Source organism: Silurus aristotelis (assembly GCF_946808225.1).
Source record: "Silurus aristotelis genome assembly, chromosome: 7".
NCBI lineage: Eukaryota > Metazoa > Chordata > Actinopteri > Siluriformes > Siluridae > Silurus > Silurus aristotelis.
The window spans coordinates 20,719,296-20,746,694 of NC_139580.1; the positions used below are offsets into that span (position 1 = coordinate 20,719,296).

General features: G+C 37.8%; 1 protein-coding gene across 6 annotated transcripts in view; it reads left to right on the top strand.

Annotated features, from left to right (window-relative positions):
- The first annotated feature begins 3,490 nt into the window (after positions 1-3,490).
- The window catches only part of atp8b4 (ATPase phospholipid transporting 8B4), a 28,513-nt gene continuing 4,604 nt past the window's right edge, over positions 3,491-27,399 (top strand). The window contains exons 1-25 of one of the 6 annotated variants that reach the window (XM_083545865.1): positions 3,491-4,229; positions 5,367-5,406; positions 5,504-5,569; positions 7,686-7,781; positions 11,605-11,663; positions 13,109-13,222; positions 13,387-13,485; positions 14,182-14,243; positions 14,358-14,430; positions 14,703-14,773; positions 14,910-14,992; positions 15,316-15,474; positions 15,683-15,771; positions 16,006-16,202; positions 17,699-17,901; positions 18,005-18,048; positions 18,156-18,321; positions 21,822-22,010; positions 22,893-23,008; positions 23,536-23,700; positions 24,273-24,384; positions 24,483-24,588; positions 24,679-24,826; positions 26,430-26,613; positions 26,912-27,135. In XM_083545865.1, the coding sequence (XP_083401991.1) occupies positions 7,706-7,781; positions 11,605-11,663; positions 13,109-13,222; positions 13,387-13,485; positions 14,182-14,243; positions 14,358-14,430; positions 14,703-14,773; positions 14,910-14,992; positions 15,316-15,474; positions 15,683-15,771; positions 16,006-16,202; positions 17,699-17,901; positions 18,005-18,048; positions 18,156-18,321; positions 21,822-22,010; positions 22,893-23,008; positions 23,536-23,700; positions 24,273-24,384; positions 24,483-24,588; positions 24,679-24,826; positions 26,430-26,613; positions 26,912-27,135 (2,739 nt within the window). In that variant the 5' untranslated portion in view covers positions 3,491-4,229; positions 5,367-5,406; positions 5,504-5,569; positions 7,686-7,705. Of the gene's footprint in view, positions 4,230-5,366; positions 5,407-5,503; positions 5,570-6,067; positions 6,251-7,685; positions 7,782-11,604; positions 11,664-13,108; positions 13,223-13,386; positions 13,486-14,181; positions 14,244-14,357; positions 14,431-14,702; positions 14,774-14,909; positions 14,993-15,315; positions 15,475-15,682; positions 15,772-16,005; positions 16,203-17,698; positions 17,902-18,004; positions 18,049-18,155; positions 18,322-21,821; positions 22,011-22,892; positions 23,009-23,535; positions 23,701-24,272; positions 24,385-24,482; positions 24,589-24,678; positions 24,827-26,429; positions 26,614-26,911; positions 27,136-27,399 lie in introns of those variants that run through there. The other 5 variants (XM_083545867.1, XM_083545869.1, XM_083545866.1 and 2 more) reach the window with 5 other exon arrangements.

Here is a 27,399-nt window from a genome sequence, read left to right on the forward strand (position 1 = left end):
AACTGTAAATCGATTTGTTAATTAGAGAGACCTGTTTAAAAGATTGCTTCATTTATTTGTCTTTTTTTAAAAACTTCTTTGGCCTACTTTTAATATGAGTTACATAGTGTTGATGTATGGAAAAGAAGCCATGCTGGTTCATTAGGCTTATTGACTGCTTGCATAAGACAGATCTGATAGCTCAGTGGGTAAAGCATAGGTTTACTGGTCAGCAGGTCCCCACAAGGTTGTGGGTTCAAGCCCCAGATTTTGCATGGTAGTATTTTTATTCTTATTTAATAAAATATAATAGTTTGTCTACTTTGTGATATTAAACTGTAAATCGATTTGTTAATTAGAGAGACCTGTTAAAAAGATTGCTTCATTTATTTGTCTTTTTTTAAAAACTTCTTTGGCCTACTTTTAATATGAGTTACATAGTGTTGACGAATGGAAACGAAGCCATGCTGGTTCATTAGGCTTATTGACTGCTTGCACAAGACAGATCTGATAGCTCAGTGGGTAAAGCATAGGTTTACTGGTCAGCATGTCCCCACAAGGTTGTCGGTTCAAGCCCCAATATAGGCATAGTAGTATTTTTTTTTTTTTTCAAATATAATAGTTTGTCTCCTTTGTGACATTAAACTGTAAATCGATTTGTTAATTAGAGAGACCTGTTCAATAGATTGCTTTATTTATTTGTCTTTTTTTTTCTTTACTTCTTTGGCCTTCTTTTAATATGAGTTACATAGTGTTGAATTATGGAAAGGTAGCCATATGCTGGTTCATTAGGCTTATTGACTGCTTGCACAAGACAGATCTGATAGCTCATTGGGTAAAGCATAGGTTGCTGGTCAACAGGTCCTTACAAGCTTGTGGGTTCAAGCCCCAAAATTGGCATGGTAGCATTTTAGTTTGTCTCTTTTGTGATATTAAACTGTAAATCGATTTGTTAATTAAAGAGACCTGTTTAAAAGATTGCTTTATTTATTCATGTATTTTTTTTTAACTTGTTTGGCCTACTTTTAATATGATTTACATAGTTTTAAAGTATGGAAAAGAAGCCATGCTGGGTTATTAGGCTTATTGACTGCTTGCATAAGACAGATCTGATAGGTCAATGGCTAAAGCATAGGTTTACTGGTCAGCAGGTCCCCACAAGGTTGTGGGTTCAAGCCCAACATTGGCATGGTAGTATTTTTATTTTTATTTTGAAATATAATAGTTTGTCTACTTTGTGACATTAAACTTTAAATCTATTTGGTAAATAATGAGAAACTTTTTAAAAGATTGCTTTATTTCTTTCTCTTTTTTGAAATACTTGTTTGGCCTATTTTAATATGAGTTGGGGGTGTGGTGGCTCCAGCGGTCCAGCGTAAGGGACCGGTGCTGAGAGGATTGGGCAGCAGTCGAAGTCGTGGGCCTTGACAGCCCGATCCCTGGACACGGAGAAGTGTCTGGGGAATCTGCTTAGACTGTTGCCCCAGCGACCCGAATTACTGAAGCGGGAGAAGATGAAATGAAATAAAATGAAATATGAGTTACATGGTGTTGAAGTATTGAAAAAAAGCCATGTTGGTTCATAAGGCTTATTGACTGCTTGCTCCAGTGAGATCTGGTGGCTCAGTGGGTGAGGTGTAAGTTCACCGATCAGCAGGTCCCCACCAGACATTGCCAAGGTAAAATTTTTATTTCTCATTTGAAATCTAATAGTTTATTTACTTTGTGACATTAAACTATAAATCTATATGTTAATTAAAGAGACCCATTTAAAAGATTGCTTTATTACTTTTTTGAAAGAATTGTTTGGCCTACTTTTAATATGAGTTACATGCTGTCGAAGTATGGAAAAGAAGCTATGTTGGTTCATTAGGCTTATTGTTTTGCTGCGCAAGTGGTAAGTAGTAGCTTAGTGGGTAATGTGTTAGTTTACCGATTAGTTCATCCCCACACCGTTGGGAGCTCAAGTCCTAGCATCGCCATGGTGAAACATTTTTATTTCTCTTTTGAAATCTGATAGTTTTTCTACTTTGTGACATTAAACTTTACATCTATTTGTTAATTAAAAAGACCTTTTGAAAAGATTTCTTTGTCTTTTTTAAAAGAGTTGTTTGGCCTACTTTTAATATGCATGGAGTGCATTGAAAAATCCCCCAGCAGCACTTCAAAGCAGAGGTTGAGAGGCAGTCAAATTTTATGTAAAAAAAAACGAAAAATTTAAAGGTGAAAAGGCTTTAATGGATGTTTTTTTTTGCATATGTTTGTTTTTTAATAAGGCAACATGTTCAGAAACATTTTAGTTCAAGTTGCTCACAAATAAATGTTAAATAGATTCAAGATGTCACAGATTTTTGTTTTTTTTGGAATTGCCCAAATGTCAAAACTTTTCAGGTGGTTGTTAATCATGGTTGTACATCAAATATCTTCTGCTTCTACCTAATATTTATATAGATATATTATATAGCAATATATCTTGGTTGATGACATGCAGATCACAACAGATGTTCTGTTTTAATTTAAATAGATTCCAGTTTGCACAGATCATTATTTATTTTAGACCATGAACATTCAGACTCTCAGAATTGAAGAGAGTTGAATGTGTTAAACGGTAAGTGAGGTAAGGCTTTTTTACTGTTTACTTTCTTAGAAATTGTCGGGTTTGATCCCCGGTCAGGGAACCAACCCCAGCCATTAGGGTTGCACAAGCCTTAGTGCCGGTCCCAAGCCCGGATAAATGGGGAGGGTTGCGTTAGGAAGGGCATCCAGCGTAAAAACATGTGCCAAATCAAACATGCGGATGATCCGCTGTGCCGACCCCTAATTGAAGAAGCCGAAAGAAAGAAGACTTTATTAGAAAATCTAGTTATGGTCTGAATTTAATCTTCATCTTTGTTAATGTTATACACAGTTATAATTGCATATAAATTGGATAATCTGCAGATAATTTATAATAGTGACACCTAGAGGTGGTTGGTGGTAAGACAAAATAGGGACGTCCCCACCAGAATAGAAAAACAGGATAAAAATTGAGCTCTCTAAACTTTTGTATTTCTGAAAATAAAGATGATTTTAGGAAACAAAAAATCCCAAAGAGACGTCTGACTTAAAATTGTGGGCCTTGAGTTGTGTGTTGTGCATGTGTGTTTATATCTTGGTTCAGTCGAAATATCTGGTATCTTCTTTTTTTAGAACTACATAACTGCAATATTATTATAGATGCTTATAGTTAAGTTTAGATTTAGGTGTAGCCTCAATTACTATCACCATAATATGAATTATTCTAGATTATAATCATGAGTCATTATGATAAAAAATAAGATTTATTAAAATTAAGTAAAATAATGAAATATCCATGCAAATCCAGTAAGACAAACGTGAGGGTGTGAATGTGTGTGATATGAGTTAGAGAGAGAGAGAGAGAGAGAGAGAGAGAGAGAGAGAGAGAGAGAGAGAGAGAGAGAGAGAGAGACAGACAGACAGACAGACAGACAGACAGACAGACAGACAGACAGAGAGGGGGGGAGACAGGCAGACAGCGAAAAAGGTGAAAGAGAGAGAAGACAGACAGACAGACAGACATACAGACAGACAGACAGACAGACAGACAGACAGCCACAAAGACAGACAAAGAAAGAACGAGACAAAGAGCAAGAGAGACAGACAGACAATAAGACAGAGAGAAAGACGAGGGAAAGACAAATAGACAGGTAGACCGGCATACAGACAAACAGCCAGGCAAAAATACAGAGAACGAGAAAGATAAACATACAGACAAAAAATACAAAGAGAGAAACAGAATGACACAGAGAGAAACAGGGAGAAAAAAGAGAGACAAAGAGAGATAGCAAAGACAGACAGACAGACAGACAGACAGACAGACAGACAGACAGACAGACAGACAGAGAGAGAGAGAGAGAGAGAGAGAGAGAGAGAGAGACTGGTACTGGTACTGCACTTGTGTTGGTGGATGAGGACACCGGAGCAGCAGCTCTCTCCCCCTCAGCGTGTCTGCGCTTGAATGGAGCATGTTCTCTGTAAAACGCTTTGCTTTCCTCGCTAGGTCTTTGTGTGTCAGTCTCGCGGTGTGTAAACGGAAGACTCCACAGTGGAAGTGAGAATGGTAGGCGAAATGTCTTGGCGTCTGTACGGTATAATGAATTCAGTGTAGCGGAGGATGTGCTGGGGAGCTGCGTTAATCTCCTGCCTGTTTCTCATGTGTGTGATGCTGAAGAGGCTGAGGACTACGGCAGGTACATATACACACTCATACACACAAATACAAACATTTATACATCTACACTCTTGCAAGCTAGTGAGCGAAATGAACATATACTGCCTGCTATGGGTGATTATATAAATTTACAGAGCTTCACCTCAATGGAGATGAACGTTATTGATGTGAACACCAAGGTTTTATTAATGTGCAGTGTGGTCGCTGAGGTGCACCGTTAGCTCATCATGACACTGTTCAACCATCTAGCATGCTTCCTTAATTAGCTTCTATTATAAACTTATGTCACTAATGATGGCCATGTAGTACGTTATTATATACAAATGCATATGTATATATAGGTAATATACAGGTAAATATGTATTTAAAAAAAATATATGTATATTTTTGAACAAACACACACACACACATACATACACACACACACACACACACACACACACACACACACACACACACACACATATATATATATATATATGTGTGTGTGTGTGTGTGTGTGTGTGTGTATATATATGTATATGTGAATATATATATATATATATATATATATATATATATATATATATATATATATATATATATATATATATATATATACACACACACACACACACACACACACACACACACACACACATACATGTGTTTTCATGAGCATATTGTTCATCCATATATCTACTTTTTCATAGTAATGTAAATTCAAGCAAAACCCTTCCTCAGCTTATGTATTTACTTACCTGTTTACTCCCAGGCCTGCATAGTTCCCTGTGGGAACGTTTGTCTCGGAGATTCACTGGGTTTCCATTAGCTGCAGTTCCACTGGGTTCTCATTAGGACGAGGTCTACAGTGTGGGCCAGCCATTACAAACATACAAACAGCCTGAGTTGAGTGCACCTCTGAAGCACATTATTCGACATAATAATCAGCATTTGATTCTAAATGTCTCACACGCTGTGGTTGTCTCCAAATGGATAAAACTGTTTCTGTTTACTGCGGACAATCATGGGCCAATGAGCATCAATGCTGTGTGTATCGTGTGCAAGCGTTTGGTTTTGTTTTGTTGGGTAAATGCTCCTTGGTGTGTCCTTGGTTTTACATGGTTGTTTCTTATTACCTTATTATCACTGTATGAATATTTTATGCTTATTACAGATGAGCAAACACTCAAAGAGCCGGTACTTTACATTAAAAAGTAGGTTATTTACATTATAATTGTGTTAAAATCCAGATTTAGCACAACATATTTTACCATCCAAAATTCAACAAATGTTTTTTTTTTTTTTTTACAGAAGTCCTCAGAAACCGTTGGCGGTAGTCTGATATTATGGCGATTTGGAAGAAAAACATTTGTAGTGGTAAGAGCTCATATAAATAACTAAATTGATTTCACTGTAATGTAAACTTGTAATGCAAAGTGCAAAATAATGTGGTGTGGTTTTCTCTTGGGCAGTTAATTCTCCATGTAAAAAAAAAATATTAAAAATTTTTTTTATATTATATATAATTAGCGTTTGTATTACATGCTGTCTGTTTTAGTGGAGGTCACTTCCACCCAGGTCTTGTTAATTGGAAACGGAAGATGCTGTTCTTGACACATACAAATGAAAAATCTCATTATACACAGCCATGTCCTTAATCAGTCCTTATTAAGAAGCCACATGTAGAAGGCATCCATGAATACTATTGACCATCTATTAATTATACACTGTGCTGCTTTACAGAGATGTGTGTGTGTGTTTGTGTGTCTGTGTGTGTGTGTGTGTCTGCATCTGTACATGCCCCAGTGCATGCCTACGCATTTCTTGGGGTGGGAGGGAATAAGTAACAGAACTCGCCAGTGATGCAACGCTTCAACGCTTTGCCTTTGTGACCTTGGGTGAACCAGGGACCATTATGTTATTTACTCTTTACACACTGAACCAAAATATATACATGCATTTCTATTTTAAACAAATTATCTTGAGGCTACTTGGAGTCCAGTGATGTGGATGTCTTTCGCCTTAAGTCAGAAATGGACATAAAGGTCAAACCTGCAGGTAACATTCTGTCTCTTTGAATTTTTTTTTGTTGGCTCACTCACTGTGGGTTTCTACCTGGTGAGAAATGATACTACTTTGTTACATGTTTGGGTAAAAACAAGGATATATATATATATATATATATATATATATATATATATATATATATATATATATATATATATATATATATATGCTGTTTTATTATATAGGAAATGGTACTGCCTAAAGGTTTTCTGTTGTATCACAAAACCGATGCTTCAATCCATGTCTCAGATGTTGGCAGTACACATTAGATGCTGTCTATAAATGTGTATTTCATGGGCAGTCTTTTATATTATAAATTATCAGGATTTTGCAGGTGATTATGTATATACTATGACTTCAGTAACTAATACTACCCAAAGGTGTAAACAGATCACATGAGTCCAACTAAACACTCTTTAATAATTAACACTTGGTGGCACCTGCTGTGAAAGAGTTATTCCATTTCCTATTGTGCTGAGTGTTTGTTTAGGGTCAGCTGTAATTCAGAAATTATTCACCTATATTCCAAACCTATATTTATATTTTAGACTATCAATAGGAACAATATAGTAGCTGTATGAACTTGAAATGTTGTTGTTGTTGTCTCCATATATAAAGGTGTTCTGTAAATGCAGAGGAATCGGAGCATAGTGCCACCGTTTTTTTCAGAAACACTGGTGTAATATGAGACTGTTTATATTTTAGGAACTCTGCAGCAGGATTCCTGTTAAAGCGTTTTAAAGGAAAGGTTTTGGCATTATGTGATACTCAGCAGAACATGTAAGCCAGATTTGATCCCCATCTGCTAAATTTGAATCAATAATGTGCCCTTACTTTATCCCAGTTGTATTTTATAAAGTCCAAGGCTCTTTTACTTAAAATTCCACTTTGGCTTGCTTGAGGATTATTTTTTGGACTATAGATCTTTTTGACATATTTTATATTAAGGCTTAAGTTTGAAGTTTGAATTGTTTAAGCTTTGGACATTTTTTGTGTTCATTATTACATTGTGCTTGTAGGATTGCATATGTTCACATTGCATGAGTTCACATTTTATGTATTCTCTTATACTATAAGAGCAAAATGGTGCACTTACTCGCTTCTCAATGATTAGCCATAGTCTTATGGAAATTACTTTACGCCCCCTGGGTTCTGGAATTCCACAGCAATAGCTAAGGATAACACGTCTTTGTCGATTAGACATTCAGGCAAGTGCAGGCAATGTCTGTTTCATTCCAAGGTGAACGTTAAAACGATTTAAGTCTTATTGTAATTACCTGCCCAGGAGAAATGCTAATGCCACACATATAAATGTGTGCTAGTGATTGGTATGATTTGTGTGTCCGGTAGTAACTGGACTGTTCTAATTAGGAAAATTAAAATTGGTTTATTGGCTGATTGATGAACCTTATTTGTGCTGTATAAGAATGACAGTGCAGGCAGACAATGGCGGAGAGATGGCTGTGGACATTAGTGCCATGGAGAGGAGGCTGGAACCTGCGCTCCAAAGCGCCTGGACAAGGTAGTCCTGCATGGTTTTGTGGGAGAGGAGAGTGGTAAAGAGAATTATGTGTACTGAGAAGACACATTGCTTATTCCTTTTTTTGTCAGGATTCTATAATTTAAAAATACTATACGTTGGTACTGCTTATAGGCATGCAAGCCCTTGGGACTGGAAGAAATCTGGCGAGTAAAAAAAAAAACAACAGGTTTAACACAGTATAATGGATGTTGGTTGTGTAGCGTTCAGGATTCCTGTAGTAATTTATATAATCACTGCAAAGGAATTGGACCAAGTATTTAAATTTTTTTTAACATCTCAGAGAGAATATATCTGGTATAACCCCTAACCATAAAATTTGACAGGTCTAGGTCAAAGGTCACGGTGTAAGGTCAAAGGTCACAGGGGAGGGGGGGGCAATAAAAATGTATTGCTCGTTAATCATTGACAGGTGCAGAGCACTCAAGAATTGACTCAATAAGTTTAGTTTGTTGTAACTTAATGTCGGTAGGTGTAAGACAAAAGGGAGTTTATAGCTGTATGTGAAAATGTATCTATTAGTGTGTTAGGGCACGGGTTGTTAAGAAAAAAATTTGAACACAGACACACACACAGATACACACTTATAGACACACAATCACACACACACATACATTTATACACAAACACACATGACCTATTTATCCTTTATATATACAGAGGGGCAAATAAGTTTCATGCATTTCATGCATGGCTGTGTGTTTGGGTTATTGTCATTCTGGAAGACCTAGCCACAGCCCATCTTCAATGGTCTTACTGAGGGAAGAAGGTTGTTGCCCAAATACGGTGCAGTCATCTTGTCCCCTTCAGCAGAAAAGCACCCCACAGCATGATGTTTCCATCCCGTGCATCACGGTTGGGATGGTGTTCTTGGGATTTGTTCTTAGGATTGTATTTATCCTAATTCTTCCTCCAAAAACTACAAGTGGAGTTTATACCAAAAAGTTCTATTTTGGTCTCATCTGACCACATGACCTTCTCCCATGCCTCCTATAGATCATCCAGATGGTCTTTGGCAAACTTCAGATGGGCCTAGACATGTGCTGGCTTGACCTTGCGCGGGCTGCAGGATTTTAATCCATGATGGTGTAGTGTGGTACTAATGGTAACCGTTGAGACTGTGGTCCCACCTGATGTTCAGGTCATTGACCAGGTCCTCCCGTGTAGTTCTAGGCTGATCCCTCACCTTTCTCAGGATCATTGATACTCCACGAGGCGAGATCTTGCATGGAGCCCAGGTATGAGTGAGATTGACAGTCATCTTGAATTTCTACCTACGATGAAAATTACAGATCTCTCTGTTCTTTGTAAGTGGGAAAACTTGAAAAATCAGCAGTGTTTCAAATACTTATTCGCCCCACTGTATGCACATTACGTCTCAGCGTTTGAAACCAGACACATTTTTTGATTGCGGCTATGGCCCTGAAAAAATTTCAATCTACTTTGGCAGGATTTGCAAAAATTTCTGAGCATGAAAATGTTCAATATTGGTCACGGGCTAGATATTTTTTTCAGTGCAGAAAATGGAGAGTTGATGCTTTAAGTTAACAGGTCTGGGTCAAATCTACAGAGACTGTAACATTTGACAAGTGTGACTCGAGAAAGTTTTGTGAATAGTGTACAGACTTTAACTACTTTGTTAGATTGGACCTCTTTTTTACCAGAGCCCAACAAAAAAATTTGGAGCAGCTTCTCAGCAATAGATGTACCTCATCAGAGCAACAAAGTTTACAGAGAACCAAGTTTCCCTGTGCTGCATTACGTATCTCTCACCAAGATCTACATTACTAATATTTTGTTCAAAGTCAAAACGGATCAGAACGAGCACATTGTTACGGTAAATTCATAGCTAAACTACAATTCAGACCCACTAGACATTCGTTCCGTCTGTAAAAACAAATTAATTAATTGGTTAAAAATGATGGATACATTATGAACAAGTCACAAACCCAGAATCAGGACGGATCGGGCCTTGTATTGATTGTGCGTAAAAATTAAATGGACCACCGGGACGTTGACACATGAACCCGAATAAATGACGCAAGATAACTAATACAGTACCCAGTCTGAAAAAGACGAGGCAGCGGGGCAACAAGCATCAGCCCATCTCTCACAAAAAAAAAAAAGAGATTGAACTGTGGCAAAGAATGGAAACAATTTTGCACCAGATGATTCTACAAAGACACTGTAGAGCATGTGGATGGTGCAGATCCTGATGGACGGAACGACGGGCTTAAACAAAGTTTAAAATTTTTTCAGGATAAACTTTTACTAAACAGCATCGATCTGAAGATTAGAATGGTCCGTAGTAAAGATGAATTTTACTTGATGAAAGAAGGAAACACAAGTTTCATTTAGAAAATAGTCAACGCTTCCCTTTTCATGAAGAAAGTATCCTTCTCACCACCTGTAAAACTGGGTCATGCGCAAGCGCTTCTTAACGCCACCACCAAGTATCCCATCGAAAGAGTTTGCATGAAAAAAACCTTCAGTCTAGCTGCGGGAAACGCATTTGCTCGGTTTTTCGGCCGTTACCTGAAACCATCATTTTCGGAATGGTAGACGACGCCTGAATCCAGAGCGACGTACAAAAGTGCATTGAGTCTCTAGCAATGAATAAATCTACAGTAGTACGCAAGATTATAAACTTTAGCGGGTTATACAATTGAAATCCATTTCATTTCAAACATTATGATACAGAGTTTGTAGCGCTCTGTGTTGATGGTACTTAATATCCTGCAAAACCGTTTCAACCCGTTTTTCTGATCCGGCAACGTGGCCCACGAGTTCCATTCTTTAATTTAGGCATCAGGAAAACAACTCAAGGATCAGGCATTGGCAATCAATAGAGATTCGCATTCAATATAAATCCTGATGACGATTGCGGGCAGCATTTATCATTAATAAAAGATTAAAAGCACTTTTGTACATCGCTCTGGATAAGGGCGTCTGCTTAATGCCACAAAGGTAAATGTAAATGTAATAAAGTCTGGGAATACGCGATTAGAACTCAGATTCCGAATCCAATAGTGTCTGGCACTTTCGACTGTATTTTAGAAATAAACAATCGAAGAACTGTGGTAATAGATTACCAGTAAAGTATGGATAGCGGAGAACGAGCAGATGTTATGAGATGTCCTGAAATAGAAACAATATTCCACGGTGTGATGGCCTATGATGAGTTGCCTACAGATACATTTACAGTTTCCTGCTTTGTTCATTGTGAATATGCATCTGAGACACATGCGAGAACTGGCTAGCTTTATGTCTTAACGATAAAACATCCGGAGAGTTTCTTGATTCGCATGGAAACCCACCAGACTATGAACACTTCCCTGATTCCAATTATTAAAAAAAAAGAATTCTGAGATAAAATAAAACAATGTACAAGTTCAAAATTTAACTTCAGCTTGTTGCAGACAACAATGTGTATTTTTTCTGTGTCACAGGGATAAAGGCTAATTTTTTAATCACAGTATGTCTGAGTATAGCAATGATTTATATAGAAACGATAGTGTCTTTTGTGTAAAAAAAAAAATTCCCTTGAGTAAATAAAAAGCGATCCATTAGCTGTATACAATGTGTATCAATTGTAGCAAAACATTTGACAGACCATCAAATTTTATGGTTATGGGTTATATCAGATATATTCTCTCTTATCTCTGTTGTAATCACCTGAAAACTATAGGTTAAATGACAGCTGGAAGAAAGGCAAAATGTATTTCTATATATTGTATTTTCTGTTTTTTGAAAATACAAATCTAATTATGTGCTGGATTTTTTTTCAATCATTTTCTTGGTTTAGAGGAGGAACGCCGTGTAAGAGCCAATGACCGGGACTACAATGAGAAGTTCAATTACGCTGTAAGTTATTTTCCATCTGATAGTTAAGATCGGTCAAATTAAACACAGTATGGTTTGTGAAAGCTTTAACAATGTTCTGCCAAATATTATACTGTATGATTGTATAAAGGCTATAGAAGGAATCGGTAATGTGAAAGTGAGTACAACCTGTGATGCAATTTACAATTAAAGGATCAGTGTTAAATCTAGAAACCTGTTCAATTTATTATGCCTCCAGAATGAAGGGAATTGTCTACAGATAATACAGTATTGGAAAACTACTGAATAAGCTATAACAATTAGTTACAGCAGTTATTAGTAAGTGTTTAATGAGAAACCAAGAGGAACTGTTTCCATTGCTTGTGTGTGTATTCAGGATTCCTTAATATCACAAAAAACTAAAACAAAAAGAAAACAAACAGAGGCTTGGTTTTATGCTTATCTTTATAAATTCTCACGTCACGTGCCAGACTATGTATTGAACAAGACCTAAGTTTGCTAGAAAAGAAAGCCTGATTAGCTGGACTAATTGGAAGGATATGATTTGCACTGATTAAATTAAAATAAAAAAGAAAGTTGTCTAGATCAGATGTCTCCAACATGGTTTGAGTGGCCTGGGCCAAAACCATCAATGTACAGTCCAAAACATCACTCCAAAACATTAGGGACGAAATGTTTTAAGATTGGTCTGCACGAGTTCAGAAGGCATAGAAAAGCTGACCTAGATTTAATTAATGCTCAAATGTTCCAACATGAAAATCCTAAACACAATGCAAAATCAAACAAGGTTTAAAAAAACAAAAAACAAAAATGAATCATCTTGAACACGTAGGAGAAAGAAGTAGAGTGTAATTTCTACATCAAAGAATGACAGGATATCCTTTTCAAATTTGTGCTAAAGAGATATTCTGTATACTAAGGAATCTTAAAGGTGGACAAAACTTTAGAAGTTGCGCGGTTCGCAACACCTTTCCTATTTGAAGTATGCCGGGGCCCACACTGGTTGGTGCCTTTCTCTCACTCTGAGGCTGGTGGCCAGGGAACTGTCTGGCCTGAGCGTGCTCACTGCACATTTGGCGTCACTTCCGCTCGTCCCTCTGCTTGGTGACTCTTTCTCTTCGAGGCTGCTGTCTCGCTCCTCTTCATCTGCATCGTCAGACTAAAAAAAAGCGCACTGATTAGTCTCATCAGCTGCATGTGTTTCTTACCGCTCATTCCGTCCGGCTACGCCTCCCACTCGATCACCTCTGGCACACTATTGTACTTGTTCCAATTTCTTTTCCTGTTTGGACAATATTACTAGTATAAAAAAACATTTTAAATATTTGTGTTAATTCACCTGAAATAATTTGTTATTCTCTAAAATTTTAAGGATGAACAGGTTTCACTTTGTTCACTTTGGTTATACTCATATATGACAATAAATCATGTCAACAGCGATCAACTGACATTTTGTTCTTTTCCAGGACAATCACATCAAGACAGCAAAGTATACCTTCTACACCTTTCTACCTATTAACTTGTTTGAGCAGTTTCAGCGGTTTGCCAATGCATACTTCCTAGTTCTGCTTATTCTGCAGGTATATGTTTGTTCTTAAACTAACTTTGTAATAAAAACTGTGATTTTTAACCCTGGTCCTGAAAGACATTGTTTAATCTGTTTTAAATAATTGTATTTGTTTAATTAGATAAATTGCTGTGCTCTTTCTGAGCTAATGTTTCTTTTTGATCCTTTGTTAATTAGCTAATCCCAGAGATCTCCTCTCTGTCCTGGTTCACCACTATTGTGCCTTTGGTGTTGGTACTGACAATCACCGCTGTAAAAGATGCTACTGATGACTATGTAAGCATCTGTTCTACATGCAGACATGCTGAGTTTTGTCATATTGTTCTTTCATTAATTGCTTATGTGCGCACATATTGGTGTTTATATGTGCACACTTATTATGAAAAGCTGTTGCACAGCGTTATGCTTTGGATTAAATTAGAATTCCGTTTCACATCATTTCACAGCATTTTCACACAGCAGGTAGATTGTTGCCTCACAGCTAAAGGGTCCTTTGTTCAGTTTAGAGTACGGCTTAGTTTAAAATCTCTGTTTTAAACTCGCATGTTCTCCATGTTTCTTTATGGGTTTCCTTTCAATTTGGTTAGTTAAATGCTTCAAAGTGTTTGCACAACTGTATGAGTGCACATTGGCTTCCCATTTAAGATGAATTTCAGTCTCATGCTAGGAGTTCCTGGGAGAGGTTCCGGAGGCACCACTGATGGTTACTGAAGATAAATTAACATTAGTCATAATTCAACATATAATGAACTACAGTGCTTTTCACAGCATACCAAAATATTCTATTATTGCAGATAAAAAAAAAATAAATTCTTAACCAATTTTTCTCTAAAACATTTTGTAGTACACTTTTATTGCACTTCCAGTATATGTGCCTTCAAGGTCTTCCTTAGCTGTATTGCATTTTTATTAGTTTATCATTTTAGTTTCTCCTGAGTTATTTAGTAGTAATTTCTGCCTGCTGTTTTACAGTTCCGCCATAAAAGTGATCAACAAGTCAACACACGCCAGTCTCAGGTACTCATCAAGGGAATGTAAGTCATATTTTATTGATGCTCTTCATAACGAATAATAAACAAAAAAGCTTTATGACTCTTAGGGGGAACTCCCCAGAGGAAATCTGTTATGTTTTGTTTTTTATTCTGCAGGCTACAAAATGAAAAATGGATGAATGTTAGAGTTGGAGACATTATAAAACTTGAAAACAACCAGTTTGTTGCTGTAAGTGTCTGTCTTTCAGAAATCTGCAATAAAAAAAGAAAAAAGAAAGGTCAATGCACTTTTCATTATGTTATATTGCACTTATGTCACATATAAATGGAATCAACACCCTCCTTAGGTATTACTATGAGCATTGCAAATGGGCCACTAACATGTCTCTTATGCACTTACTTGATGATTGTCAGTGGCAGTGCCATTGTGGAAGCCTTACTAAAGTGCTTCATTGATTTACCCGTTCTACTCTCTGTCTTTTTTGTGGAATTAATCAATAGGCTGATCTGCTTCTGCTCTCCAGCAGTGAGCCCTATGGGCTGTGTTATATCGAGACAGCAGAGTTAGATGGGTAAGTGTATGCTAGCAAATCACAGTAATCATTGATGAAGGATTTACAGTATAATGTCTTTCAGCTTCTGTTTTATAGTTATTATACTCCCATCATCTGTGTAAAAAGGCTTCTCTATGGATTTTGGTTCTAACAGAGAGACGAACCTGAAGGTACGCCAAGCTCTGACTGTAACTTCAGACCTCGGAGGGGATGTTGCCAAGCTTGCAGAGTTCGATGGTATTTTAGAACATGAGTAGTGCACTATCTTTACAGATGTACTTTCAAGCTGAGCTCGCACAAATCAGCTATTCACTTTCTTCCATTGATTAGATTTAGTCTCTGCCTATCACTGGCTACTGTATGCTTGATCTACTGTGAGGGCTTAGATTAGACTTCTAGATTTAACTGTAAAGTGCAGTAAATTACTGAAACATGGCTTAGATGTTTATGTGTATGTTTTTATATTTGTCATGTGTTTGAATACTAGCAAACATACTGTGTATTGTTTGTATGTATCTGACAGGTCACTGATGAAACATTGTGTATTGTGTATTGTACAGGAGAAGTTATATGTGAACCCCCTAATAATAAACTGGATAGATTCACTGGGACACTGTACTGGAAAGACAATAAGTATCCACTGGACAATGAGAAAATGTTGCTGAGAGGGTGCATGGTCAGAAACACAGAGTGGTGCTTTGGGCTGGTCATCTTTGCTGGTAATTTCTTTTTTGTGATCATTTAAGTACTTCTAAATGGCTTTATATCTACTCTCCGATCCAACCACACTGTATTTGGTGCTTTGGATTTATTTATAAATTTTTAATGAGTCATTAAAAAATGGTGGTGTGTGCCTAAAATGGAGTAACCCTGCTCCTTTTTAATTCTTTATTGTTATTCGTAATGCACAATTGTTTTAATCACAAGGGCTCCAGACTAAGCTGATGCAGAACTGTGGGAGGACAAAATTTAAAAGAACCAGCATTGACAAGCTGATGAACACTTTAGTGCTGTGGGTGAGTACTTTACATGCTTTTGTCTGAGTTTATGTCGCATCTAAAATACTCCTCGTGCTAGACATGGGTTCATTTAATGTCTTTTTGTGCAAGCTGAAAGCTTGCAACAGATTCCTGAAAAGAAACAATAAACATTGCCATAAAGCCATTGCTCCTTCAAATGCAGGCTACAAGTGTAAGAGTGTTTTTGCCTTTAAGGAAAGGAAAGGTTGATATGGCTTCTTTGCTTTACAGATCTTTGGATTCCTTATCTGCATGGGGATCATTCTGGCTATCGGGAACACCATCTGGGAAGAAAAAGTTGGAAAAAACTTCTTTGCATATCTGGTTTGGGATGAGCTACTAAGCAGTTCTGTCTTATCCGGATTCCTCACGTTCTGGTCTTACATTATCATTCTCAATACTGTTGTTCCCATCTCGCTTTATGTTAGGTAAGTTGCAGGGAGGCAGTGGTGTTTCAGGGATTAAGGGCTCTGGGCTAGTGATGCGAAGGTTGTTTATTCAAATACTGGCATTGCACTTCAGGGCCTTAACTCTCATCTGTTCAGCTCAATAAACTGCTTTGGATGAAAGCATCTGCCAAAATGTACATACTTAGAGTAAAGTGGCTTTGTTGTGTTTTAGAGCAACAGTTTTCACCTCTGGGATGCAGACATCATGTAGTCTATAAGGGGTACAGCATCCTCACAAATTCAAACAATCAAAGAATCAAACAATGATATCCCATGCAGCAAGGCAAGATGTGTATCAATTTCCAGTGTTTTAAATGTGCAGCCCAGTGTTTATCCAGTTTGTTTCGGGGTAATTTCGATTCTTCTTCAAACTTCATTCAGTATTAGCAGATCTGTAAATGTTGGTCAAGCACCAACTTTCTCAGTCACTGTGTCCTAAAGATTAATCAGCAACTCCACCATAATGCTAGGCATATCTCTACTTCATTAAGCACTTTGATTACTGTTTATTTAAATCCATACCTAATTTTCTGTGTATGCACAAAATCATTGAGCGATGACAGATGCCCTTTGCCAACAAAAGATAACATGCTAACACAGAAAGTCCTCTGGGATGAACTTAACCACTTAGCATATCCCAATAGTCACTTACATGTATAATATCTTAGACACATATAATAACTTAAATAATCATAATCAAAAAAGCATGCAACAAATACACTCACCAATTTTCAAGGAACATCTGTTTACATTTAATTATCCAATTATCCAATCATGTGGCAGCAGTGAAATGTATTAAATCATATGAACAGACAATAAAGCGCTTTAGTTAATGTTCACATCAAGTACCAGATTGAAAAATGTGCTTTCAGTTACTTTGAATATGGCATGGTTGTTCATAATAAACAGGCTGTTTAAGTATTTAGGATATTGCTGATATCCTGGGAATTTTAATGCGTATCCATATATAGAGTTTATACAGAATGGATTTATAACCACCACCAACAAAAATACAGCAAAGTAAGGAAAAGAGTATTGTTAGGAAAAAATTATGAGCGGTCAGAGGAGAATAACCAGACTATTTTGAGCTGACAAGAAGGTTACAATAATCGAAATAATCACTCTTTACCAGTGTGCTGAATAAAAAATATTTTCAGGAGGCACTGCTTATAGATCCTAGAAATGGATGGGATACAACAGCAGAAGACTACATCAGGTTCCAGTTCTTTCAGCTAAGAACAGAAATCTGAGGCTACAGTTAGCACCTGCTCACCAGAACTGACAATATTTCAGATTTCCTTCTATCCAGTTTTGCTTATGTATAATTATCTGCATAAATTTATTGTTACTGACATGATCTGATGATTGGATAACTGCATAAATAAGCACATAATTAAAAAAATAATCCTATTAAAGTGTCCAGTGAGTTTAAATGCACCGTTTTAATTGAAACTGAGAACTATGACTCTCTGCAGTGTTGAGGTACTGCGCCTGGGCCATAGTTACTTCATAAACTGGGACCGCAAGATGTACTACAGGACATCTCCAGCTGAGGCGAGAACCACCACCCTGAACGAGGAGCTGGGCCAAGTGGAGTTTATCTTTTCAGATAAAACTGGAACCCTAACTCAGAACATTATGGTCTTCAATAAATGCTCCATCAATGGCAGGACATATGGTGAGTGTATGCATTCAGATTTCATATTCCACTCTCACACAAGTAAATTTACCTTTTTTATTTAAACAGTCATGCATTACTGTATTTATTTATCCATGTGTAGGAAATGTATACGATGAGTTTGGACACAAAGTGGACATCACGGAGGTACATTTGACAATGTAAAACAATTTGCGATCAAAATATATAACAGTTTAGGGCAGTAAAGCACTGAAGTGACATTGAATCAGCCTGCATTGTTACTCACTGTTTAGAAAACACCATGTGTGGATTTCTCCTTCAACCCTTTATTGGACAAGAAGTTTCGTTTCTATGACAGCAGCCTGGTAGAGGCTATTAAACTGGAGGATCCGCTGGTGCAGGAGTTTTTTAGGTTGCTTGCTCTGTGCCATACAGTCATGCCTGAAGAGCGGAGCGAAGGTAAAAATCATGCTCAACAAAGATTTGTTTCTGTTACTATTTGTTAGTATGCGTGCTCTTGTAGTTTATATAATAAAACTTGGTGAAAGAGAGCCTTGCAGTAGAGACCAGGACGGATTTTTTAGTCCCGCTCTTGCAAAAAATATGTAATTTTCTCTCGCCCACAAAAGCCCACAGGTAAAACATAGAAGTGATATTATTTTCAATGCAACTGCTTCTTCCCACTACTCTGCCTTTTTCTTTTTTTTTTTTTTGGTTCCCTTTCGTTTTATTTCAGTTTGACTTTTAGTGTAAATGATGAACATGGACATGAACAAGGAACTTTTTAGAACATATAGCAACAAACATGATATAAAATGATATAAAAAAAAAAACAGGCCACTGTTTTGTTGTGTTGTATGTTCCTTTCTTTAATAATGAAGTAATACTTTTAGCACTCAGCGATTCACCTCTGCCTTGTGCTTCAGACATTCAGACAGGATAAATGGGGAGGAATGCATAAGGAAGGGGATCCAGTGTAAAACATGTGCCAATTTAAATATACCAATCACGAACCAGAATTTCATACAGGATCAGTCGAGGCCCGGTTTACCAATGACCAGGTATTGTGCTATTGTGGTATTACCGGTGGAAATTGGGCTACTGTTGGAAGATGTCTACAGAGTCAGCAGGGGAAGGAGAAGTGAAGGAAAGAGTGGAGGTTAGGGTTGGCACTTTAAATGTCGGTACTGTGATTGGTAAAGGGAGAGAGGTAGCTGATATGATGAGGAGCAGTGAAAGGTAGATATGTTGTGTGTTTAGAAGACCAAGTGGAAAGGGAGTAAGGCCAAGAAAATTGGAGGTTGATTTATCCTGTTCTATCATGGTGTGGATGGAAAGAGAAATGGTGTAGGGGTGATAGTGAAGGAAGAGTACAGTAAGAGTGTAGTGGAGGTGAAGAGAGATTCTGCTAGGTTTCTGTAGGATAATTGAAAGAGTGATGATAAATGTCATCAGTGGCTATGCTCCACAAATGGGTTGTGAGATGGAGGAGAAGGAAAAATTCTGACGAATAAGAGTGGAGGAAGGTGCACACAGGTGGACAATGTTCTATGCAGCAGATGCAACCTGAAAGAGATTGGAGACTGTAAGGTGTTGGCAGGGGACAATGTAGCTATACAGCATCTGATGGTGATCTGTAGGATGGCTTTGGAGGTAAAGAATGAGGAGGAAAATGAAGACTGAAAAAATAAAAAGAATAAAAAGAATAAGATGGTGGAAACTGAAGGAGGAAGACTGTAGTGTAAGGTTCAGGGAAGAGGTCCGACGGGGCACGGTGGTGGTAGAATGAGGAAGTTCAGGAAAGCATAAGGAGAAAGAGGTTGGCAAAACAGAATTGGGATCGAAAGAGAGATGAGTAAAGTAGGCAGGAGTACAAGGAGATGCGGCAGCAGGTAAAGAGGGATGTGGCGAAAGCTATGGAAGAGGCATATGAGAAGCTGTATGAGAAGTTGGACACTAAGAAAGGAGAAAGGGATTTGTACCGACTGGCCAGGCAGAGGGACTAAGCTGGGAATGATGTGTTGCAAGTTAGAGCAATAAAGGTGCAGATGGAAATTTGTTGACTGGTGAGGAGAGTGTGTTGAGAAGATGGAGGGAGTATTTTAAGCAGCTGATGAACGAGGAAAATGAGAGAGAGAGAAAGTTGGATGGTGTGTAGAAAGTGAAGCAGAAAGTGGATAGAATTAGTAAGGAGGAAGTGAGAATAGCTATTAAGAGGATGAAGAGTGGAAAGTCGGTTGGACCAGATGCCATACCAGTAGAAGAATTGGGATGTTTAGGAGAGATGGCAGGGGAGTTTTTAACCAGATCGTTTGAAAAGATTTTGAAAGGTGAGAGGATGCCTGAGGAATGGAGAAGGAGTGTACTGGTACTGATTTTTAAGAATAAACGTGATGTGCAGACCTGCAGTAACTAAAGGGGGGGGAGAGTTGACCAGTCACACCATGAAGTTATGTGAAAGAGTAGTGGAAGTCAGGCTGAGGGAAAAGGGGACCATCTGTGAGCAACAGTATGGTTTCATGCCAAGGAAGAGCACCACAGTCGCATTATTTGATTTGAGAATGTTGATGGAGAAGTATAGAGAATGTCAGAAGCAGTTGCATTGTGTGTCTGTGGATTTAGAGAAATCGTACAACAGGGTGGAGAGAGGAGTTGTGGTATTGTATGAGGAAGTCAGGTGTCGCAGACAAGTATGTGAGGGTGCTGCAGGACAAGTATGTATGAGGACAGTGTGACAGCAATGAAGTGTGCAGTAGGAACGACAGACTGGTTTAATGTGGAGGTTGGATTGCAGCAAGGATCAGCTCTGAGACCTTTCCTGTTTGAAGTGGTGATGGGCAGGTTAACGGATGAGGTCAGACAGGAGTCTCCATGGACTGTGATGTTTGCAGATGATATTGTGATTTGTGGCGAGAGTAGGGAGCAGGTTGAGAAGAGGTGGAGAGCAGCCTGGAGAGGTGGTGGTACGCGCTGGAGAGAAGGGGAATGAAAGTCAGTAGGAGTAAGACAGAGTACATGTGTGTGAATGAGAGGGAGGGCAGTGGAGTGGTTGGTTGCAGGGAGAAGAGGTGGAGAAGGTGGAGGAGTTCAGGTACCTGGGGTCAAAAGTGCAAAGTAATGGAGAGTGTGTTAGAAGAGTGAAGAAAAGAGTGAAGGCAGGTTGGAGTGGGTGAAGAAGTGGCAGAAGTGATTTGTGATAGAAGGGTATCTAAAAGAGTGTAAGGGAAAGTTTATGATTGTGGTGAGACCTGCGATGTTGTATGGTTTAGAGACAGTGGCATTGAGTAAAAGACAGGAGGTGGAGCTGGAGGTGGCTCAAGATGTTGAGATTTTTATTGGGAGTGACAAGGATGGACAGGATTAGAAATAAGTTTATTAAAGAGACAGCACATGTAGGACATTTTGGGTACAAAGTGAGAGAGGCCCGATTGAGATGGTTTTCACATGTGCAGAGGAGGGACATGGGGTATATTTGTAGGAGAATGCTGAATATGGAGCTGCCAGGAAGGAGGAGAAGAGGAAGGCCAACGAGGAGGTTTATGGATATGGTGAGGGAAGACATGCAGGTAGTTGGTTTGAAAGAGGCAGATGTCGAGGACAGGGGGGTATAAAGATGGATGATTTGCTGTGGCGACCCCTAATGGGAACAGTCAAAAGAAGAAGAAGAAGCTCTAGTAGTCTACGGCGCATGAACCAGGCGAGAGTTCGCTTCTGACCTTGTGCCTGTAAATAATTTTACTTGCCATTGTTGCTTTTGTGCAGTAGATACATAACAGTTTATCTGTTTTATTGTTAGTTAGTTAGCAAATTATTTTATTCTCCCGAAACCCACACACACAAGTATTTTCCCGCCGCTCATGCATTCACCCATCAAAGTGCTGGTCTCTACCTTGCAGTACTTCAGCTATTTATTGAGACTGTTGCTTCAATTAAACCTTTTGTACCTTTATGTTCATTAGGGGAGCTGGTGTATCAGGCTCAATCACCAGATGAAGGCGCCTTGGTTACTGCAGCTCGCAATTTTGGCTTTGTATTTCGAGCCAGAACACCAGAGACCATTACCCTGTATGAGATGGGCCAACCTGCCACCTACCAGCTTCTTGCTATACTCGATTTCAACAATGTCCGGAAAAGAATGAGTGTTATTGGTGAGCCTTGTTTCATTTCAATTTTTCATTTCAACTTTTGTATTAATTGCTGGACTACTGCTGACTAACTGAATCACATTGTCGAAATGCATTTGTGGAAGTCACTCCCGACAGCATTTACATCAAAATCAAGGAAACACTATTTACCAGTTAGACAAATATTTTTTCATAATATAAGGAGATTAGGATACAAATAAGTCTTAGGCAAATAAGGTTCAGCTGTGACGCATCAGCCTTCTGACTAAATGTTTGCAGAATACTGGCATTATTTGGGGCAGCATGTTGGCACACAACATATCATTGCTGCCTTACAGTTTTTCAGAGTTTTGCATGCTTTCTTCATTATATTTTTTTCCCACTGGGTTCTCTGACTTTCTCCCATGTCCTAAATGTCTGCTTGTAGTGTATAGTATGTAAATGGTATATGACCCACCCCAGCGCTGATCTGGATAAAACTGTTACTGAAGATGATAACTTAGTTTAAATGTTCAGTATGTTATTTTCAGATTTTAAAATGAGAGCTGTCTCATTTGGGTTTTATTTGTGAATGAGAAAAGTTAACCTGAAACTCACAGAAATGTAAGGGAATGCTATAAATGTAATGCTGTAATGTAATTATGTTTTACTCAATAACTGTAAGGAATCATATCCAACAAATTACATTTGATAAAATATCTGCTATCTGGGTCAACCAGTAATTTTTAAACCATTGTATAAGAATATATTATGTCTTACTTTGTCTGTGATCCAACAGAAATGTTTGTCTAATCTTGTTATATATTTAGCTTGACATATTTTGTGTTACTTCATGGGTTGTTACTTTGTAGTATTAGATGTGACAGTGTGTACACAGTATAATGGTCAGTCCTTTCTTTAATACAGTGAGAAATCCAAAGGGGCAACTGAAGCTTTACTCTAAAGGAGCTGACACAATAATATTTGACAGGCTAGACCCAACCAATGAGGACCTTATGTACACTACCTCAGAGCAACTTAATGTGAGTTCATTCCAGTGGATTTTTTTTTACTTTACCTTCTGAACACTATCCATCTAAACCTTATGTAATGTTCACAGAGCTTATTTATAATGATTTTCTTTGTTCTTTTATATTTCATATCAGTACCTAACCACAAAATCTCACAGGTTTCTTAAAACTGATTAGGATAAAAAAAAGATTCAGACTTGCTTTAAAACTGTGGTATGTTTTAACACAGACTCTCACTCACTTTATTTCATTCTGTGGTTTCTCAAAGAGAAATAAGTCTCCATTTACTTCCATGTGGAATCTATATTAAATGCTGCACAAGCAGAAAATGAATGACAATTAGGCTCTATAGAGCCATAAAACCAGAAAATTAAATATACAGATGTTGTACGTTGAGTTATTCCATGACACTTACTATAGTAAAACCATATCAAATTAATCTAAATATTTTGGATCAAATATTTATTTTTTGTTTGATTGTAAAATTTCTGTCATTATACTAAAGTGATATGGCCCCATAAATTTGTCTTTGTTTGAAGGAGTTTGCTGGGGAGGGTTTGAGGACGTTAGCTTTGGCCTGTAAAGATTTGGATGAGGACATGTTTGATGAGTGGATGAAGAAGCTCCTGTTTGCCACCACAGCATTGGAGAACAGAGAAGAGAGGGTTGGGGATCTTTACGAGGAGATTGAACAGGGTTTAACGGTAAGAGCTGTGTGAGTGGGTCTATGTGATACATATTTCTGATGCAGCTCAATATACTTATACTTACAGTATAAGTATAAAGACTGATGACAAACTTACTCGAATAAGTTAATATTAAAGTCTTGGAGCTGCATGTACAGTTCCTCAATGCACCTTTACAATGATTCTAAACATCAATGGAGTTTCACTAGAGGGATTACCATCATTCCTTCTAAGTATATTGCCTCAAATAGTGTTTAGATGATGGTGATTGATAGCACTGTCTTGGTTTGAGATCTGTTGAATGCGAAGGTCACGGCATATGATTTACATCATGCTTATACTCATAAATCAGACTTTTACCATTGGCATAGAACCGTTTCTTTGGAAAAAATACAAAGAAAACTTTGCATTGTTTTGCAGTATTGCTTTGACTCCAGTCTAAAGGGACAAGTGGATTCACTATATATTTCAGAAAAATAGCCCTATATTATAACAGGGCTAATTTATTTTTCTATAATTTGTTATCTATCCTCATATGCATGACATAAAATTAAAATCTGTCTTATGCTGTGTCTTTTCTTTTCCATAAGCTTCTTGGAGCTACAGCCATAGAAGACAAATTGCAGGAAGGAGTGCCAGAAACTATTAGCTGTTTGACCCTGGCCAATATTAAGATCTGGGTTCTCACTGGGGACAAACTGGGTGAGCAGCATCAATGGATAAATTGTTATAGATCCTTATGCAGCAGTGTTGTAATAGTCACTGTAGCTAACTGTTTTAAGTTGTTTCTTTTGCTTTAGAGACAGCAATGAATATTGGATACTCTTGTAACATGTTGCGAGATGACATGAATGAGGTGTTTATAATCTCAGGTCACACCACGCTTGAGGTTCAGCAGGAGCTGAGGTAATTCAAGTGTAACTATTAATTTAAAAAATACATTAATGAAATTATTTCAGTTTGTTAATACTGACTCATTTGTTTGTTTCGGGTCAGAAATGCCAAAGAAAGAATTATGGGTCCTGACAAAGAGAGGTTTGCCAGCAGCCAAGAATTAAGAAAGACTGATATGTATGCCAGTGACTCTGTGTTTGAGGAAACCATTATTGCAGAATATGCACTTATCATTAATGGACACAGCTTGGTAAGAAGACTTAATAGTCTAATATTCTTGTCATAAAAAAGCAACATACAGTGTCTCACAAAAGTGAGAACACCCCTCATATTTCAGCAACCATTTTAGTGTATCTCCTCAAGGGACAATAGTATAGAAATGAAACTTGGATTTATTTTAGAGTAGTAAATGTCTATCATGTATAGCAGTACAGACTTACTGTCCTCTGAAAATAACTCAACATACAGATATTATTGTCAACTGGCAGCAAAAACGAGTACACCCTTAGTGATAACAGCTGTACATTGTTCACCATGCAAAGCCACATGTCCTATTCATCATGTTCATGTTTTTGTCTGCTTGACAGGACTATACAAATTTATTAGAGCAGTTAAAATGTGGTGCTTTTGAGTAGAATTCTCTCATACTGATCACCGGATGTTCAACCTGCACTTGGCAAAGATTCTCCAAGTATATGAGAATTTGAATTGTTGCTCTCCACAAAGATGGCTTAGGCTATAAGAAGATCGGTAACATCCTGAAACTGAGTTATATTACAGTGGCCAGGGATATACAGAGGTTTTTCAAGACGGGTTTCACTCAGAACAGGCCTCACAAGGGTCCATCAAAGAAGTTAAGTTTACGTGCTGTGTGTCAGATGCAGAAGCTGGCTTTAAAAAACAGACCCATGAGGGCTGCCAGCATTGCTTTAGATGTTGTGGAAGTAGAAGGTTTGCTTATCAGTGCTTAGACCATACGCCACACACTGCAACAAGTCGGTTTGCATGGCGTCCTGGTGGGGAGCACCAAGAAAATAATTTTAATATGCCTACAGTCAGGCATTGTGGTGGTAGCATTATGCTGCAATAGTGCTGCTCGACAATTAAGGCAGTGCTACATCACAATGGTGCTCACACAAAATATTGACACTTTGGACACAGTTTTGACTTGTTCACATAGGGTGTAGTCACATTTCTTGGCAGTTATTTTGACAATAATGGCTGTATATTGAGTTATTTTTAGAGGACAGTCAAATCTGTATTACTATACAAGCTGCACATTGACTACTCTAAAATATATCCAATTTGTATTTTTATAGTATTGTCCCTTGAGAAGATATACTGAAATGGTTGCTGAACTAATTTTTTTTACTCACTTTTGTGAGCTACTGTAATAAGAAATGACTGCATGTCTCCCCAATTAAAAAAAATAAATAAATAGGAAAGATGCTGCTTCATTCTTTGTTTTTCTATTTCTGTTGTCTCTGAGTATCTTAAATTAGCCTTCAGGTAAGTATTCTGTTTAAAATCCTGTCTTTTGAATACATGTAATTTTTGTAAAGGGGAAAATCTCAGATGGTGCTCTTGATGGAATTTTGTGATGTATGCTAATCCAGTTTACATTTATGAAAGTCTGTGGTTTTCAGAACTCTAGCTAACATAAAACTTTAAAATTCAATTATGCAAAGGGTTTTCCCAGGCTGCCACACATTTGTAATTACAGACAAATAAATATGTGAGTGAACTCCCTGAAGCAATATAATAGCCTTGTGGTTAGCTAGTCATTACAGATACCATGCTGGGCATAGTAGTGTTGAATCCCAAGTTTCACAGCAACCTGATCTGGTCTATAGGCTCATGCACTGGAAGCAGACATGGAGCGGATCCTGTTGGAAGTGGCCTGCTTATGTAAGACTGTGATCTGCTGTAGAGTAACTCCTCTGCAGAAAGCTCAGGTGGTGGAGCTGGTCAAGAGGCATAAACGAGTGGTAACCCTGGCCATTGGTGATGGAGCCAATGATGTCAGCATGATCAAGAGTGAGACTGTGTTTTTAGTTTACTTGAATTTAAGTCACTGTAGTCACATTTGCTTGACTTGTTAACATGTGGCATGATTGGTGTATGGATCTGCATATCTGTAAAATTAGACTATTACAAAATTAATAGAAAGTGACTTTGCATAAATTCTGTAATGTTTGTCTTATGGTTCAGATCATAAAACACAGATTGAATCTAAGCTCTGTATGTTTAAAGAGTATAACATGTCTATTCAGAAGTGTCATGTTTGAAGAAGTGGTTACCTAGGTGATCTGTGGTGAAATTCTGTTCTCTGCAGCGGCCCACATTGGTGTGGGCATCAGTGGGCAGGAGGGCATGCAGGCTGTTCTGGCTTCGGACTACTCCTTCGCACAGTTTCGCTACCTACAGCGCCTTCTGCTGGTCCATGGTCGTTGGTCCTACCACCGCATGTGCAACTTCCTCTGCTACTTCTTCTACAAAAACTTTGCTTTCACACTGGTACATTTCTGGTTCGGGTTTCTGTGTGGTTTCTCTGCACAAGTAAGTCTCTAATCTTTCCAATAAATGCTAATACAATATTAACAATACAATGCTGCATTGTCACTTCTGTGTATTTTGCACTGCTTTATTTTCTGTTTTTTTAGTATTTTGCACTGCTTATCCACTACACATTTTTACACCATCCATAACTCTTATCTCTGCACTACTGTATATTTCACCCATATTTATTCTGTATATACTGTATCATACATACATTCATACTATTACATAACTATATCATGGCATTTGAGTATATTATCTTCT